Source organism: Denticeps clupeoides, unplaced genomic scaffold (genome assembly GCF_900700375.1).
Source record: "Denticeps clupeoides unplaced genomic scaffold, fDenClu1.1, whole genome shotgun sequence".
Lineage (NCBI taxonomy): Eukaryota > Metazoa > Chordata > Actinopteri > Clupeiformes > Denticipitidae > Denticeps > Denticeps clupeoides.
The window spans coordinates 192,524-211,719 of NW_021630107.1; the positions used below are offsets into that span (position 1 = coordinate 192,524).

At 45.8% G+C, this 19,196-nt stretch overlaps 1 protein-coding gene across 12 annotated transcripts in view; it reads left to right on the forward strand.

The window, feature by feature from the left end:
- LOC114783668 (microtubule-associated protein 4-like) overlaps positions 1–19,196 on the forward strand; it is a 65,357-nt gene that overhangs the window by 27,405 nt on the left and 18,756 nt on the right. For 6 of the 12 annotated variants that reach the window (XM_028969172.1, XM_028969171.1, XM_028969175.1 and 3 more), the window contains exon 1: positions 14,777–16,100. In XM_028969172.1, the coding sequence (XP_028825005.1) occupies positions 15,029–16,100 (1,072 nt within the window). In that variant the 5' untranslated portion in view covers positions 14,777–15,028. Of the gene's footprint in view, positions 1–4; positions 174–282; positions 403–670; positions 758–2,038; positions 2,186–3,823; positions 4,082–14,776; positions 16,101–19,196 lie in introns of those variants that run through there. The other 6 variants (XM_028969176.1, XM_028969178.1, XM_028969179.1 and 3 more) reach the window with 4 other exon arrangements.

Below are 19,196 nucleotides of genomic sequence, written 5' to 3' on the forward strand. Positions count from 1 at the left end.
CCCGCTGCGACCGAGCAGCCAGATCTGATCACGCAAGAGGGGCCCAAAGTGAGTGGAGAGGTTGCCGTCTCGAAACGGTACCGCAATCGCGGAGAAGGTGCCGGAGAACTCAGGCCGGAGTGGGGGGTCGAGGACGATTAGGATCACAGGTTTCTCAGTTGACACTGCCGAATGTTCGGTTTCATTTTTTTTGCATTTTGAATTTGTGGTGGTACCCAGGTAACCGCGTGCCGGGTGCCCGCCCTCGCGGGGGGAACTAATCTCGCGTGGTTCACGTTACAGGCACTGTAAGTTCTCTGGTGGCACCGGGGGGACTGCTATCGGCGTCGCGCCCTGAGCCGCAGGGGGAGGTGCGACCGCGCTCGTCCGAGCAGCAGGCCTCCGTCTCCGACTTCCTTCCAGGTAAGGGCTGTCTTTACACTCAAAGCAGAACCTAGATGTGCCCAGCATGTTGAAAATCTTTTTTTTTTTTTTTTATTGCTAATTAAAGACTCCCTGTAATCACTACTGCGCATATTTACCCCTTTCTAGCAGTTCATTAGTTGTTTAGTCTTTTTCTGTGATGAGTTTGTCGGTCTTAATCACATTAATTCTCTCTCTCCCTTTTTTTTTTTTAACTTCACACATTCTCTCTTTTGCTGCCTGTCTCCTCCTGTCTGTCTTCCCCTAGGCTCCATGGCGGGCTTTTCTGATCAGTGGCATCCCCAGCCCAACGCCTCCCAGATGACAGACAGCAGTCTGGTGGGGACGTTCTCAGGTCATTTTCTCTACCCGCCCACGCACACGTTTAATGAAGTATCTAGAATTAATACATCTTAAAGAATGACGAATAAGTTGGAAAGCAAGTTTTTATTCAAATAGTAAAGCTTTATACGTTTCATGTAATCTACAAGATTTTTTTGTTGGCTGCTGATAGCTCATAAAAATACAGAATTTATAGACTCTATACTTGCTTGTGGTGGTAATTCTTTTAGATTTTGAGATGCACCATTAATGTTTTGCTGCTTTGACTGAGTTGAGTATAAATAATTTTATTTTATTTAAGTCATAGTCCTGTTTTGTGATAGATTTTTCTGAAAATATTGAAAATTCCAGTTTTTGTCTCTTTTCCCCTGCCATGCATATTTTACTAGGATGACCCTTGGAATTACATCAAAGAAATGAAACCTCCAGAAGTGATACATTAAACTATTTTTACTTGTCATCAAACCAGAATTGGTTTGTCATCAAAGGATTGTCATCAAATAATTGAATGATCCAAACCCAGATCATTTAATTCACCCCCTCCTTCTCTCCCCCACACATGCTTTTGCATCATTTTTATGTCCGTCATTCACAGTTAAAGCTGCTGAGTCAGCACAGTCTAAATGCTAATTGGGTTTGGCATTTGGTGCCTCTGAATCACAGTGTAAGGAAGTTGGCATTTTGGGCATGTAGGCAACATTACGTGACAGGAGGGAAAAACAGGATGCACTCTGTGTAGTAAATTAGTGAGTTTTAGTCTTTTTTCTGTACTTGCTGGTTAAATGTGTGATGGTTGTAAGTCTCAGGTTCTCCACAGAGATGCTTCTTTTCACAGGTGCCTTTTGGGGCACGGGTGCCGAATCCTCATTACCGGCTCACGTCGGTCTCCACGGCGACATTAAGACGACACTTTTCTGGGAAGGGTGTTGCTAGGCAGCGCTCACTCAACGCGGAAATGAGCCACACCTAGGAATCTATCTTCATTAAGTGGAGCATCATGGGACGGCTCTCTCCTGGCCTCCCTCGGCCCTGTCTGTGGCTGAACTGCCATCAGTAAATCATATTTTAGCGTGACCCTCTGGGAATTATGGGAGAGAGAGAAGGCTCACTCTTAGAGAATGGTTCCTGCTAAGCACCTGCCTACATGTCCTCCTTGTAGCGCCCCACACCACACCCACTTGTTCACATGATTGTTCTACTAATAATTAGTAACTAATTCTAAAGGTTTGTCGAATGCAGGACTATGGAAAGCAATGGATGTTTTTTTTTTTAGTTCTGTCTGTGCTGTCTGCAGGTTTCTCCCAACCGGCAGTGGGGATGGAGATGTCAGTGGGCGTGGCCCCCCTGCCACTGGAGCGGCCCCCCAGCATCGCAGAACCTCAGTTTGCAACTCCCAAGGACTTGGCTACATCACCAAGGATACTGGAGGACATGTCAGGAGGTGGGGGGAGCAGAAAATCTCATGAATTTGAACATGTTTTAATTTCTATTTTTTTTACTGTCAATCCCGGGAATCTGGTTGTCTGTGTGTGGACAAGATTTTAGGATTGTACTGTATGTGGTATGTCACCCCTGTCATCTTATGGCTCACATGAGATTGAAGCGTGATTCCTTCATTCTAATCAGTTTTGGAAGATTTCTCCCCTGGTATTTCTGCAGACCCCCTCCTTTAATTTTCCAATCTAATCTCAAAATACGATGTTGGCATAGTTTAACACTATTACCACTGTGGGGTGCTCTAATGTGCCACACACACACATGCAGAGTAGCAGGCAGGCTTCATGCATCGTCCCCAGGGTGTCTGCATGGATCTCGTCTGCTCCGATTGGCCAAGTGCAGCTGGGGCCCACTTCTGTGGCACAGTAGGTGGCACGAACCTTGCACAAGACAAAGCTGACAGGGTCTGTGTTGGGGTGACTGAGCGAGTAAACCTTGCTGGTTGCGTGTGCTGGAGCAAAACAGACGTTCGACTAGATGGGACCACCAGGACTCTTAGGGCACTTTCACACCTACAGGCTTTAGTGCGTTTGGTAAATTTGGACCAAAGCAAACATACTAAGGTGTGAATGTGAGATGTTTGTTTGTCACAGTTCTCTCCTCTTCATCTGAAAAAGTTCACCTATTGCACCTCAGTTATGTCTTGTCTCTGCCTTCGGTGTCCTGACCTTTTGGGTGTTGTCGGTTGAAAGGCCGTACCCAAAAGGGAACCTATGCATGTTCACTTGACATTTGGTGGTTTTAACTTTTCCAGACAGACGCAACTGGGTCACATAGACCTACTCTAGTCTCCCGTGGATAATGAAATGCCCTCGCTCGGTTTCCAAGGTAGAATTCACATATGTGTACAATGATGCTCAGTCTCATTACCCCGTGCTGTCTGACTGAAGGACCTAAAACATTGCTTTTAAATAAACTCAATTGGTTCAAGTACAAAAACAGCAGTTACTGTGTGCATAATGTGATGTGACAGCAAAGAATGGTGAAGATAGAGCCCAAGTAAAATGGTTGAAAAATGAAATTAAACACTGAAAGGGGACAAAGCAGCTATAAAACACATTACATGCATTGATAAATATACTGGCCCACTGGCCCGTCTCCCCACTGTAGAATTATTGTAGAATTGTGCTTCAAATAAAGAACTTCATGTTAACCAGCTTGTTAGTTAATTTACATGTCAATATTGCCTGTATGAACCTGTAAAACTGCATTGTTAAATGCGTTGCTGTTTTCAAGTAGTGAAAAATTCTAAAAAGGACTGAGTGACGTAGTCTAGATTTAGGATTATCAAAAGGCTTCCCTTAGCCCAGTGTTATTGTTCTTCATTCCTTCACTCACCTGGCTCCTGCCTAGAGGTAGACAAAGATTTGGTTTCTGATCTAGCTTTATGAAATTCCTGATGGACATCAAATGTAAGCAAGTGCCCCCTGACAACAGATGGGTCGTTTGATCCCTGGATCACATGACATAGCAGCTTAGTTTAAAAAAAAGCTTTTATATTATTGTTATTATAAGTGTGTATGTGTGTGTGTGTGTGTGTGTGTGTGTGTGGTATTAACTTTCTCCACTCTTTACATATGAGGTGTCCATGGCTGGCCAGAAGAGGCCGTTGGCCCCACAGACCTGCCCTTCACCCCCAGTGTGTCCACTGTCATCAGTCGCCATGCAGGCCACCTGGCTGAGAGCACTCATGACCCACTTGACCCACAGTGGTCTCCTCGAGAAAGCGGGGTGGGAGCTGCAGATGAGAGGGAGTATGAGGCCGCTGACCATAAACAGAAGAGGAAAAAGAAAAGAAGGCCCAGAGAAGATATATATGACCTCCATGGCGAGGGCAAAGGTCAGGCTGCACCTTATGCAGAGAACACACCTCCATATGAGGACTCTCACCAATCTCCTCGAAAGGATGGAGTGTGGGAGCGTGAAGAAGGGGGCCATGGTGCTGTAGGAAGGGTCAAAAAGCCAAAGACTCGGAAGAAGATCCCTGAAGAGTGGGCTGTCTCTGAAGAGTCATTCGTCCCAACCTCACCATCCTATTCCCATAATTTCAGTGCTGATCTGACCACATCTTCCTCGGCTGGGGACAGTGAGGTTATACCAGAGGTGGCTTCCATACCTCCATCACTTACCCAGGATCTGTTGTCTTTGACAGCCACCTCACCACCATCCTCTAGTGACTTCTCACCTGATGGACCTCTTCTAGTTCCTCTGAAGAAGGGTTCTTCGCCTAAAGAGCCTGTTACGTCTTCACCAATGCCAGAGGGTTCCTTTTCCACGAGTTTCCAAGATCCCTTTAGAGAGACCAGCAGTTCTTGTATTGAATATACCAAAGATCCTTTCAGCCTACAATATGAGTTGGATAAACCAAGTCCAAAGGCCTCACCTATGGATCCGACCCCTTTCTTGCCTGACAGTGGAGTTTATGAGCAGTCCATCTTCATGCAGGATCCTTCTTTTGTTGGGACATCTCCCGACCCCCCTGGTCCAGTGAAAGAATCTTTTGTGGCCTTCCAGAGTACCGGGCTTGAGTTGCCCATGGAGGCATTAATCTCTGCTCCACCGTTCTCCCCATCAGGGGCAGTCTGGTCCCATAACGACTCACAGCAAAACCACCACAACAATCCCTTTGGGTTGATGGGTGTGGAGGGCATGGAGTTTGACACAATGGTCCCCACGGCTGTTGCATCACCCAAAGAGAAGCCGCCAAAAGAGACTCACAGGCAGAACAAGAAGACACGATCATCCTCTTCAAAAAGCCCCACCTCTCCTGGGATGAAGTCTCCAACGGCCCAGAACTCTGGTCTGAACCCTGCTGCTCCACCTTTCTTCCCTAGCTTTGTAGAACCTCAGGAGCCTATGGCCATGTTTCCCGTGGGGCTGGAAGGTTTGTTGTGGCGAGTGGAATGCATCTGCCTATTGCATGACCTTGTTGATCCCGATCCTTGGCTGGGCCACACCACGCGGTGGTCTTCCTGAAACACTAACTCCAGCTTTGTCCACCAGGGCTCGTGGGCGAAATGGTGACACTGTTTGGCTTGGCCGTGCATTGGGGCTCTTTATCACAGAGGCCACTGCTGGCGTCTCTGCAAAATACTATGCTGCCATGATTAACCGCGAGTGATCTTGGGTGCGCTACTAACTTCATACTCTGGGTTTGCTGTGTGGACCAACGTCAGCCTTGCTGTGTTCACAATCATGTTTACCTTTCCTAAAGTTTGTCCAATGTAATCTTGCGTGTTCCAATCACTGTCGAGCGTCTTCTCTCTGAAAACCGACTGTTAATTTTTCATTAACTTGTTCACCTTCGTCTTTTAGAGGTAACCTCTGTCACACACAATGCAGAATATGAATCACTGCCATGCATGAATGAATCTAACAAAAATCTTGAAATGCAATCAGAACACTAAGAATTTATAGAATTTTTTTTTATGATAAATTAATTGTTCTTACCCTCTTCTTTTTTTTACATGTCCCTGCATTCCCCTCCATGGTTGGTGCCCAGTAGGTGAGTGCATGTTTTTCTCCTCCTTAAACATTCAGCTTGTTCAGGCCTCTGCCATTAGCAGCCTCGTGGTCCTTTTGTTAGGCTAATTGATTAGTAATGAAATGATTGCTCATACAAATCTCAGGTTAGGCGTTTGCCAGTTGCGTCCGTGGAGCAGGTAGTTAACCTCATTAAAATAGAGAATGCGTCGCAGAACATCTATGAATGAGCTAAAGGCTGCAGAACAATAAATTCAGGCCCCATCCAGACGAGAATGCATTTTCGTCCATGCAGGAGCACTATCTGAAATGTTATCTTCCACACGGAGACTCAGAGAACAGAGAATGGCCCGAAAGCTGTTTTAACCTGCTCGTGCGGAGAGATAAACACGTTGATGTTCTCCACATTGATATTCTCCAAATTTCATCAGGACTTCTTGCAGCTGCTGCAGCACAACCGCGAACGTGTTGTCCACCACTGTTGTATGAATGACGTATTTGGTGGTTACAGGTCAGGTTGGAGGTTGGGCTATTACATCTGCGTTTTCACAGAAAAGCCGCTTTGCCGTCCACACGGATACGCGGAAAAGAGAAACTAGAAAATAACCGTCCTGGGTCCCCTGAAATGTCATTTCCGCGTGCACGCAAGGCCAGAAAATACCCCATTTTAGCGAAAAACGATCCTCAGGGATGCAGGTGCGTTGGGCACATTGTTCGGAATGCATGTTTGTAGCCTATGTTCGTTGACTTCTGACATGTTTAGATGCCCCCGACTTAATTTTTTTTTTGTGGAGCAGGTGTTCTATTCTGAGGCCTTTTCTTTTAATGATTGCTGCCCTGTGACTCATTCTGCACCTTATGCCAGCGCGCTTCAAAGAATAAATGTCAGCTCTGATAACACACACCTTCAGTATTCCCGTGCCAGACCACTTGCTATAAAATCTGTTGTTTTCACAGTTAAACACAAACACACACACACACACACACACACCCAGACTAAAAAGAACTGCGCCCACCCTCTTGCATTACCTTTTAATACGCTAGGCCAGTACACCCCTGCTGTCAGCTTCACTGTCGCTGCTTTATGAAATATTTATGTTTACTCGCTCGCCCGACGAGCGAGCCGGCTCTATAAATAGATTTGAGACGCGCTTCCAGCAGGCACAGGCATGATTAATGAACGTGGAGAGAAGATTCGGTTTACTTTCTCCTCTGCCGTTTCGGATTGCATGAAGAGTTTGTCTCCCAGGTGCAGTGAAGTTTTTTTTTTTCGCGGATTAGTGATGGTAGGAAGTGGAAAAGAGAAGCTTTCCTACTTCCTGGCAGATGAAGGCTGTGAGCTGGTGGTTAATTAGAGGATGTGTGACAGCGAAACATTATCAACTTTAGAGCCGTTGTCCTAGCTCATGCTGTAATATAGAGAAGTGTAGCACACTGCACACAAAGGCTGGAAAAAAAAGGCTGTGCAGGATATGAACTGAGTACTGAAAGCATGAAGGTAACATAAAGGTAAAGATCATCGTTTACAGGTAAAGAAGGTTGTAGCAGGTTAAGAGTCGTTATTTTTACCCAGTTGTCCTTGGAAAAGGCTTCTAATTCTGATTGTTGCATGCACCGCTCTTTTTGAGATGCCCGGATCTTTAGTGGTTAGGATTCAACGTTCTCACCTCCGTGGGCCGGGTTCCATTCCCGGTCAGGGAAGGGCTGTAAAAATGTTAAATATATGCTCTTATAGGGGCAGTGGTGGCCTAGCGGTTAAGGGAGCGGCCCCATAATCAGAAGGTTTCCGGTTTGAATCCCGATCTGCAAAAGTTCCGTCCCCACACACTGCTCCCCGGGCGCCTGTCATGGCTGCCCACTTCTCACTAAGATGATGGTTAAAAGCCGAGGACAAATTTTGTTGTGCCACCATGTGCTGTGCTGCACTGTCTCACAATGACAATCACTTCACTCTCACTTTTTCTTTTGCTATTTATGTATTTTCTACCAAACTAACATGCCAGTATGCTATCTTAATCCAGGCTTGTAAATCCATTATTAATCCCTTATTAATAAGGAATTATTTCAATTCCTTATTACCATTGTGACGTAAGGAAACAGTAGGTACATTCTTGTAGTTTTCTCTGTTAAAATTTTTGAATTCATGACTTTTACAGACACCTTTTGTAAAACTATTGCTTTGTAACACTATTGCATCGTGCTCGCGACCCCTCCAGATTACTCAACATAATTTGTGTGGCTGTGTGCATATTTGAGTGCCCCCCTCCGCTGCTGATGCAGCTGTCTCCACTGCCACACTGTTATTTACCCCTGTTGTTCTGTGGGGGCGGAGCTGTCATCGAGGGTGCTGTTTACCCTCAGTTGGAGACTGGAGACAAGGGTGTAGCGTCAGCATGTGAAATAATGACCGTGTGCTTGTGTCTTGTGCATATGTGTAATTTGCGTGGGGTTTGGGGGGTCATGACCCATGCAAAATCCAGATCCAGCCAATATAACCCTCACTGAGCAATAAACATATTAATCGTCCTGCATTAATAAATTGTTGGGCAGTGGTGGCCTTGTGGTTAAGGAAGAGTCCCTGTAATCAGAAGGTTGTCGGTTCGAATCCTGATCTGCCCAGGTGCCACTGAGGTGCCACTGAGCAAAGGACTGTCCCCACACACTGCTCCTCGGGCGCCTACTGCTCACTAAGGGTGATGGTTAAAAGCAGCACACCGTGTGCTGTGCTGCTGTGTATCACAATGACAATCACTTCACTTTGTTTATTCATTTCATTACTGTGTCTAATCAAAATAAAGCATGTCAGTTTGGGATCTCAAAATACCATTATAAAATTGGATTTGTCTTTAGAATTTTATTAAAAAATGTAAAATTTCAGCCCCAAAAAGTGTTGACGTACACGAGGAAGCTTTTAATTTTTTCATAGCTTGACTTTTTTTATGAAAGAAGGATTATTTCTGGTTTTCAAAACCATTTATTTAGCTTTTGTCTAAAATGGCCTGGTATTAAGTGTTTGCTATTTAATAATGACTTCATAGGTATTTGTATTCATTCTCCACTTTTTACGGATTGCTCTTCTGCCAGCTGCTTGGATCACCACAGGCGTCATATCTCAGTTGCAGCCCATGTGAAAATGATTTATTTCTGAATCACAACTTTTTCTTCACTTCCACAAACGTCTGCACCATCTAAATCCGTCCCCCGCCTACACGCTGCTGGAACTGCGTCAGTTCATGTGGATCCTGTGAGACGCCACAGCGCATCCGAGGATTATCCCCCCTCCCCCCACACTTATTGTCATTGTTAAGATGAGCATCGAGGTTCGAGAAATTTAGTGCACCTGACCTGGTGTCTTCATCCCTCATACTGAACTCGTTGATGGACACACCCTTTTGTCACTCGTGGGGCCACACCTGACACATCAGAGGTTCCTCTAAAGCCAGCCGGTGGCCGTGTCATGCCGTCTGTGGCACTGAGTCACTGTTTGTATTTTCCTTCAGGGTCGGACATAACTAAATACACCAGCTGGCTATTTTTTGCATATGGTGCTGCTGTTTTATTTATTTATTTTTAGTATTTTTTATTATGTGTAGTGCACAGTGCAAGTGCCATTACAAAGAAATCAGTTTAACCAGTCTAAGTGCAAAATTTGTAATACATAATAAGTGGGAGACATAATACCTATGGTGTTATTATTAAATGTGTATAGGATATTTAAATACATCAGGCTTCAGCATACGAGTGCTCAGAGGTTTCAAATAACGTCCTGTGGATGGAATAGAGGCGGGCGAGACATAAACACAGACAGACGTGAGACATACGTGAACATGAGACCTGGACCACAACCACCATCTTCTCTCCTGGAGCTCAGACCACCTGAGCATCTGTGAGTTCCCTATGATGCATGATCAGAAGATGGACTCAGGTGTGGGAAGTATTTATAACTGCAGACAGATTCCGGCCAGGAACGGGGCGGAGCAGTGACGGCCCCAGTGCTCGTCGTCCTTGGTACATATTGTCCATCATGTCTGTGGGGACACTCTTTCATTTGTAATGCGTCTGTCGTTCACAAGACACATGTGCATACAACTGTATGTCATGACCCATGAACTCCCCAGAGGTTGAGGGCATAGTCATGGGCGTGTCAATAAAAACCTCTGATGCAGAATTTTGGTGATTGTCTCAACGTGACCGCTAAACAGTTGCATCGTTCATAACGACATAAATGATGATGCCGAAGGTCAGATCGCAGAATTAACTCTTCCTGAGGCAGACGCCAGCATCAAGGAAAAAGGGGGCAGGGCCTGGTCAGTTGCCATGGCGACCGGAGATCAGTTAATGTTGCCATGGCGACAGGGACAGATGCTGAGAAAGTAGGCTGAGGCAGGATACTTTGACTTTTTTTTTCCTGTTGCATCTTATCTGCTACCTTAAACCTGTACACCATTAAGGCTTATGGATAGAAATAAATAAAGTTATCATCACACTGTGTATGTCTTACATCGTGTCACATGGAGACGGGCCTCCTGTTGGTGTCATAGGTTTTTGCACTGAAATTGCAGTATTTTGTCAGATTAAAAAGTCTAAGAAACGTAGGGAAGGGACATAAGACATGTCTTGCGTATGCAAATGAAGCTCCCTCCGGCGCCTTGCCATAATGGGCTGTGGAATCAAGGAGGCTTTAAAATCGGTGGGGGTTGAAAAGAAGAAAGCCTGGAGTCATCTCTCAAGGAATAATCATCGACTGAGCGTTCCCGAGGCCTGAGGTTTTTTTCCCTTTTCATCTGTAACAGAAGGGGCGCGGTTCTTTTGTTCATTTATTTATTTATTTTAATGCAACCGGTTTTTCCATCTGTCCATACTATAGTAAGAATGGGAAGTGGATTACACTCTGCCCTTCCGCGTCTGCGAGACCATTTAAAGAGGCGACGTAATCCAGCCCGGTATGAAGGGATTACAGGGAAGCATCAGCACTTTGTGTCGTAGTGTTTGAGCAGATTCTCCGCAGGCCTCAAGTCGAAGCGCATTAATGATGCAGTCTGAAATTAGCTGCAAATTTGTATTAATTTGGAAACGTTTGAATCCTTGAAAATGCCCAAGCCTCTAACCTGAAATCTTAATCTTTTGTCAGATTTAAGATTTAAATCAGATACATTGCGGAGAAAATTAGACTCCATCTTTGGTAGAGCCTTTAATCCGCCAATGTTGCATTAAGGTCACGTCTTTTCTGCCTTTTCATTCGGAGTTGGTAGGTCTGTCGCATAGGAATCTCATGTCGGGAACAGTGGGGAGACGGAAAGGCGGTGATGCCCACATATGGTCTGATCCATGCCTGCCGTTTGTTAAGTTCCGTAACGCTTTACGCTATTGATTTTTGTTTTTACTGTATGGTCAGACGAGGTTGCAACAGGTTACACCTGCTTGTCTCTGTGTGGCACTGTATGTGTGTGTGTGTGTGTGTGTGTGTCTGATGGGTGCACACACATACAGACCTGAGTTCGAGGTTGGTGACAACAGTTGCTATGCAAGTGACTCCGTTCACCCACAGATGCTGTCTGTAAAAGTCGGAGCACATGTGCTGCTCTGCCTGTCCTTTTACAGCATTTATCAGACGCCCTTATCCAGAGCACCTTACAGTCAGTAGTTACCGGGACAGTCCCCCTGGAGACACTCAGAGTTAAGTGTCATGCTCAGGGGCACAATGGTAGAAAGTAGGATTTGAACCCGGGTCTTCTGGTTAATAGGCGAGTGTGTTAACCACTAGGCTACTAATGAGGGTTGTAGCAAAGTTTTACATGTAACATATAGATGGACTATTTATGATTTTAAAAAATCACATAATTTGCCTATATTTCCTATGCCATGGGCTGGCCCTGCAGATATCTCAGAGGAACTTACCAACACAGGGAAAGAATGAAACTACACGCATAAATTTGAAAAATGTCCATATAAATCTGTTCTGCAGACGTCACGTCCATGTCACTTCCTTTTCACAGACTGGAGTGGGTGGAGTCAAGTGACAGGACAAAAACATAGGTAAAGGTCAAAGGTTGAATTTCTGGGTTAATGTTTAATAGCCCCGCCCTAATTGGAATTATTCTGATGCTTCCTGTCTGAGGGAGATGGTGTCATTAGCCTCATTTTCTTCTGTCCCGTTAATTACGATGGTTGATGAGCATCGGGTCATTGACGAATGCCCTCACCCGCCTCAGTGCAGCATGGTTATTTTTAACCTTGGCCACATATGAGACCCACACTGCAGGGCGCTTTTCTTCCTGTGGCCAACATCATGGACAAAAACATTTTTAGTTGGTGTGATCAGGCTGTATCGTTGATGAAATTTAGCGTCTGCATTGGCTCCCCATGCTTTCGATCCCGACTCCCTGCCGAGGCACTATAAACGCGCTTCGGTGCATCAGTGGCCATCGTGGCAAGGATTATGTTGCTGTGGCAACTGGAGGCTGTTGCTTTGGAGATGTTGGGGGGGATGTCTGTGGGTAGGGGCTGGTAATTTGGCTAAAATTAGAAACACAAGACAGTCTTAACCATTTGTTCCCACTCTCGGACTGTTTTTTGCTCTGTTTTGTTTTTGGTAAAACTTATCGATTTGTGATGCATCATGACGAATGCCACTTGATGCTGTAAGAATGAATTCTCTTGGGTTTTATCAATTCACATGAATTTTGAAATAATATCTTTCACATTATTCTTTTACTCTGTTGTGATGCATTTAGAGATTCCTATAGAGATTCCCCAGGTTTTTCGTGGCAGTGATATTCTTCAAGCAAGCAGGGTTAAAATGAGTCAATATGTGAAAATGTGATCAGCCTCAGTTTTGCCTAGGACACTTCTTTGATTATATTATTATAGTTTAGTGTTATGGATGAAGTAATCATTGTGGAAAGACACTGTACATAATGTCCTAAATTAAGAGAGACAGAAACATCAGATGACTGAAACATGGGGCTCAGTATCCTGACTATTTAAATTCTGAATATGGAGCACAGGGCCCGATGAGAGCCTCACTGACCCCTGCTTATGTAACACGCCTGTTTGTGGATGTCTAGGCCAGTTAGGGATGAGGTCATCACAGGAGAACGGTGGCCTGCTTCCCTGTCCCAGAGGGTCGGGTGCCACTCGTTTGGGGACACAGTACTGATGTGACAGCGCCACAGCCTCCAGTACTGTGCAAAGTAATAACAGACTACTACAAGTATGCTAGCTGTCCTGTGCCATGGTCCTCAGTGCAATGTTGCTTCTCAGTACATATTTTTATTCATTTCCATGATCCATGAACATGGAAATTATTATCTTACTGGAGGAGGAAAATTGATTAATTAAATAAGGAATTGCCATAGTATGTGTATATCTTGCATTGCTATTTCAGATTTTTATCCTCTTTCATTGCATTGCTTTTTTATGAGAATGATCAGGATTGGCAGTCCCATTGTATTCCTCAAATCAGGTTATCTCCATTGTGCGAGGCCCATACTGTAAGCAGCTGAGAGAATTAGGGCTTGCATAACCTGTACTCATTAGCAGGGTCGAGGCCGAATGGGTGGTGGGGTTTGTTTCTACACTGTGCTTGTGTAACCTGGGTTGAAATTACAGTGGGAGACCAAAAGTGAAAGACCAGGCATGTTGCTGTGTGAAGTGCTTGTGTCTCTGATACTGCTCTCAATGTATTGGTGTGAAGTGGACATAAAGCTATGTGCTGTCAGTTCACTTGTGCATTAAATGCTGTAATGTCCTGTTCAGCCTTTTCTGAATGGCATTTAATAAATTCCAGCACGGAATTTAAGGTAGGCTTGTCCTAAGGCTCTACTTGCCTTATTCATCAGAAGGAAACTACAGATAATTTTTACAGGCACATGAGAAGGGAAGCTACATTTGAAAATAATGTATATAGATGAAAACCTTTAAAACTTATGATGAATCCAAAAAACTAATACCTATTTCACAACCCTATCCAATCCCCAACATTTGGCTTAATAAGAACATCAGTGTGAGACATTCTTGTACTTCCATACAAGAATGTCTCGTTCCTCTTCTGTTGCACTTTGTGACATGAATAATGTAGATACCCTGAATCCGTGACCCATAAACCACAATATGGACTGAGCCAAGGTCATGTTGATGAGTTGTGTCCCTTAAATTTATAATAAAATCAATTCTGACTCAGTTGATTGTACAGATAACTGTCCCGACATTGATAGGATTGGATTTTAGTTCATAGTTAAGCTGTGACTTTCATAACAGGGCGGTGCGTTTGTGCTGTTTGCACCACTGTCACAGCCATCTCTCCCCAAGATGGGATTGGTGGTGACAGGCGTCAGGCTTGGGTTTGGGGGCATCTCTCCATCGCCATGTCCTTTTTTGTTTTTTCTGCCCTGTTTTCCCTAATTACTGCTCAGTGGCAGTGGCTCGGTGGTGTCCGGTGGACCCATATAGCTTTTTGCAGACAAGAGAGAGAAAAAAAAAGGAGGACAGCTTTAGACCCAGGCACTAACTGATCAGGGACTGTAGTCAGGGAACGCCTCTATGGGCTGAGAGAGAGAAGGGACGATAGAACGAGCGAGACCAAGGGTGGAGCAGCGTAGGTGGGACCAGAATGAAATGGATGTCTGAACTGCTGTGTTAAAAATAGCCCCCTGTCTCAGAACACACCAGTTACACACCATTATACTGGCTGAGGTGCAGTTAGACGGGAAGGGAGAACGAGACGCCCGTCACTGTCATACCTCTGTTTGGGGAGAGACACAGACCCTCCACCCCCTGCACCGACCACGTTTCACTCCCGCTGCATGTTTCACTCGGCGCTCCTTGATGCCATGCCAGAGCAGATTGCTGTAGGGATGTAGGGAACAGGAGAAAACCGTTTGAGGGTATGGCGTAGAGAGAACGAGAAAAACCAAGGGAAGAACGGGAGGAGGGCGCCGGCATCCTGTAGCAGCGAATGAGCAGCCTTGCTGAGAGTCACATGACTCGAGGCATACAAAAGGCTGTCAGAGAGAGAGAGAGAGAGAGAGAGAGAGCACACAGGTATTTGTGTGTGTGAGAGAGAGAGATAGAGAGAGAGAGGGAGGGAGGGAGAGTGTGTAGCGCTTCCAGCTCAATCGGATCACTTCTTGGTGATTCGTAGAGTGTAGAGCAGCACAGTCAGGAGACGCTCTGTCTCTTCCCACACCAAGACCGCCGACAGGCAGGGGCTCATCTCAAGCCACCATTTGTCAAGAAAGGAGAGTGGCGGAAGACTGACAAAGAGGAGAGAAGACAAAGAAGATAAAGAAAAGAGGGAACAAGCATGTCTTCTCTCTCCAACCAGCAGCCGGCGTCTCATTTCTCTGGGTATAGCGAGCTCTGCAAAGTCCCCTCCATGTCAACTTCTCCGGAGCCTCAAAGTTGGGACTGGCAGCACGGGGACATGACAAGCCCCATGAACCTGTCTGGGGCACCTCGGGCTCCAGGGCTTACTGATGAGGACAAGCTATGTTTCTTTGACTCGTCAACCGGAGGCGGCATGGAGTCTGAGCTAAAGGTGCCCGGAAGAGGGACGATTCCAGGAAGTGGGTCGTTTTTGGGGAGTGCCGGGGAAAGTCCTGACAGCCCTTTGTCGTCTTCACCTTCACCCGCGTCCCCAGGAAAACCTCTGATTTCCCTTGGATGTGCTGGCATTCCGGGCTCACCTGTACGCCGCCCTGATGTCTCCTCTACCCTTGGTGGTGAATGGAATTCTGGACTGCTTCCAGAACCGAGCTCCAGGACCTCTGCACCGCAGGCGCCTCCTAACTACTGTGTCATCGGAGTTGTCAATGACAACTACCTGGAGGGCGGCGAAGCAGACCAGGGTGGGCGGCAGAGGGCCGAGGGATCTTCGGAGGATAGCGAAGAGGAGCCGTGCTTCATGGGAAGAGCTGAACAACAGCGCAAGGCCATGCGAAGAGCCATGTCCGAGTGTTCCCACCTTTCGGTTCCAGCATGCCTGAACCTACCTGACAAGTACCCAGGTGGATCCGGAATGGATGAGCTGGTGTCCCCCATTGGGGGGCCTCGACGTCCCCATGCAGCTGCCATGAAGCGCTCCTTAACCGTAGCGGACGAGCAGCCTCCGACGCCGCCGCCAACACTCTCCGCGGGAGCAACTCGGAACGACCTGCGGCACGACCTGGACACCATGCTCCACCTTGCTCCGTTCCCACCCCTGAAAGAACATGGGGGCTTCCCACTGTCACCCATGGACGGGATGCAGTATGGTCCATACGTGGATCAGGACGAGGGCGTCCTGCTGCCGGTGCCCCCTACGCCTAAAGCCTTCAATGGGACTGGTACGGGCAATTTAGGGGGCGAGGCCAGCCTCTTTGACGTGACACCAGAGGGTAGGTGATACCACCTGGCAATTTTAACCTTCCCTGGCACCAGCCAAATGTGCTCCTCCTGCAGATGGCACAGATTGTGTGTAGGGGGTGATAGCGAGGAGCATTTTATTTGTCTCTCTGAATCATTGATGTGTAATCTGCGTACGTCTTCATGCCTGGTATGCCGCTTGCTATGACAGGTTTAACCAAGACGGATCTGAGGGTCATCTTTCCGTACATATATTTCCTTAAATTAAAGCTACATGAAGGTGCTTCTTGAGGTACCAGAGCCCAGACCGCATGAGGCGTTGTGAATTGTGTGAATAAAGCGTGGAAGTGTGCATCTGAATGGAATTGCCGGAGTTTCCTTTGTATGAATATGCAAGACCTCCCGGCTATGGGGCTGTTATAGTAGGTCACACTGACAGAGGTTGTTAAGGCGGACTGGAGCCTGGAGCCGAAAACAGCTGTGCAGCCTCCCTCGCTCCCTCTCCTCCTCCTCACTGGAGCTCAGAGCCATGCGTTCTCACGGTTCTGTAAAATGCGCGCTCATTAGTCCGTCTGAAAGAAGCGTGGACCGGCAGAGCCAAGATGGCAGTCCCCGCTCCTCCAGGCGCACAGAGGCGGCCATCGCCTTAACAAATTGGGGTCAGCGCGAAAGCATTTGAGCAGCATGCCTAACGACCTTGTGCATTCCGGTTACTTACTCTCTCTCTCGCAGCACTCTTTACTTTCGGAAAAGTTCGTAATGAGGACCTTTCCTTGTTTTAAAAACCGCATGCTCCTGTCTCATATCAACAGATGTGCGCACATGTTACAAGGTCATCCAAAGGCGCTGTGTGTTTGTGTGGTAGCTGAGTCCATCTTGGCGTTGTTGCTTGTTATCTGTGTGTGTGTGTGTGTGTGTATGTTGATGAGTAGAAATGCTGCACACTAGCCTTGTAAGAAGCATGCTGTCTGATAGTCTGTCTGGCTTATGTCTGGGCGTGCAGAACATCCCTGCACACTGCTGCGCAGCCGACCCGGGGCTCAATAAAGGAGACAAGGCAAGGGTGTACAAGACAAAATGATGGAGTTTCCTTATTTTAACTTTCGCTTCAAAAATGTAATTAATCCATTCAGTAATTGTAACTGTATTAGAAAAATAGCAGTTTATTGTATTGTTTTTTTCTGCTTCATACAACATGTGCATTATGAATATATGGATATGAACGTATGCTATATCATCTATTCTTTGTATTACTTGCAAGCCAACATAATGAACGTGGTACAAGATGTGATGCTCAGCCCTAAATCCAGGTTCAGTGATTTGGCATCTTTGAAAGAGGAAGCCTCTACAACCCAAACCCTGCATTACTTTGGGGTGCCTTCACAGCTTTGCCTTCATGGATCGGAAAAAAAGCAAGCCGACATGTTATTGTTGTGAATCACAATGGTGTGCGCGCAGCGTTATTATCTCTCCGGTTTGCTTTTTTTTTTTTGCGTTGGTACAGATTGACAGGGCCTTATTTTTGGAAAATCTGCAGGCAGTGGCTGCCTTGTGTGGAAATGTATTGTGTTCTTACATGAAAGGCATGAGGTAATTGTAATACTGCGCTGAAGTGTAAGTGGTGTTAGGAGTCAAAAGCCTATTTTTGCACGCAACTCAATCTCATAGCAAGAGAGCCTGACTCTTAAATACAGCTCAACCATTGCCTTCCAGACAAAATAACCGATTGTGAATATGGTTCTAACGTAAAGAGTTACAGATGACGTAATGGTGCCAGACACCTGTCTGCATGATTTATTGCAGAGCAGTGATGGAGGTTCACAGTGCTTATATTGTGTTTTCTGCCTGCTATTTTTCTGCATGCAAATGACATGAAAAAATTTGATACAGTATCAGTGAAAGTGAAGTGATTGTCACTGTGAAACACAGCAAAGCACATGGTGCACACAACAAAATGTGTCTTCCGCCTTTAACCTCAGTGGCACCTCAGTTGCACCAAACTTCTAATTACGGGTCCATTTTCATACTCACGGGGCCACCACTGTCCTAAATTACATAATAGCTCAATTACAGTAGGCAGAGATCTTAAGTGCAGTAAATTATTAAAAATAGGCATAACTATTCAGTAAAGCTGTAACTCTAAATAACATTTAACAACAATGTCCACGTTTATGTGAACATTTGTTTAAAAAAGTATTTTACAAATAATTATAATTTTACTTGCCTGAGAGTGAAAGCCCATGAGCAGTTTACTTACTATTGTTTCCTATGCAGGCAAAGCAATCAAGATAAACGAAACACACACACACGCTAGTAATTTGCACAACTGCACTAAAAAATATATCATTATATCATTCATGATTTGGGCTCTTCCTTTTTTGTCTCTCTGATCATATATTCTTTTTTTTTTGGAACACCAGAACCAGTTATGCAAGTCAGCACAGGGTGACATTGTGCCTTTCTGTCATCACCCAAGATTACCCCAACTCCCTCCAGCATCCCGCGGCACTCTAATCTCCCCCGATTAACAGTTATTAAGCACGTGGCGGGGGACACTCTGCTGATGAATTGGGGTTATTCCGTACACGTGCCCTCTTCCACCTCTCAAGGCGAGGCTGGAGAGCGCTGGTCGCGCCCGGATCTGCAGATGTGTCCAGAAGAGTGTCAGACATGTATGTCTCTGCTGACCCTGGCTTCAACTCTCATCATGGTCAGATGGATTTTCAGATGTGCATTCTGTCTTACTGATTCACGTCGAGCAATTTCTTGGCCTAGACGAGGCTGGACTGCACGCTGCAGCTTGACCATAACCAGCACATTAAATAACGCACAGAAAAGAAAAACGTTTTGTCTGTTCATTTGCTGCTGTCTGTTCATTTCTCCGGTTGCCCGGGCCGAATGCCCTGCATTTGATCATAGGAGTATATAGCTCTGTATGCTCCAGTGCATCTCCTTATGGAGTCTGACATTATCAAAAATTAATTTGTACAGTGATCCATTTCACATTCTATTATCTACGTTAATTGAATGTTATTAACTGCAGAGTTGCGAGTTGCTGTTATTAACTGCAGAGTTGCGAGTTGCTGTTATTAACTGCAGAGTTGCTCCTCAAAGCCGCTGGCGCCCAT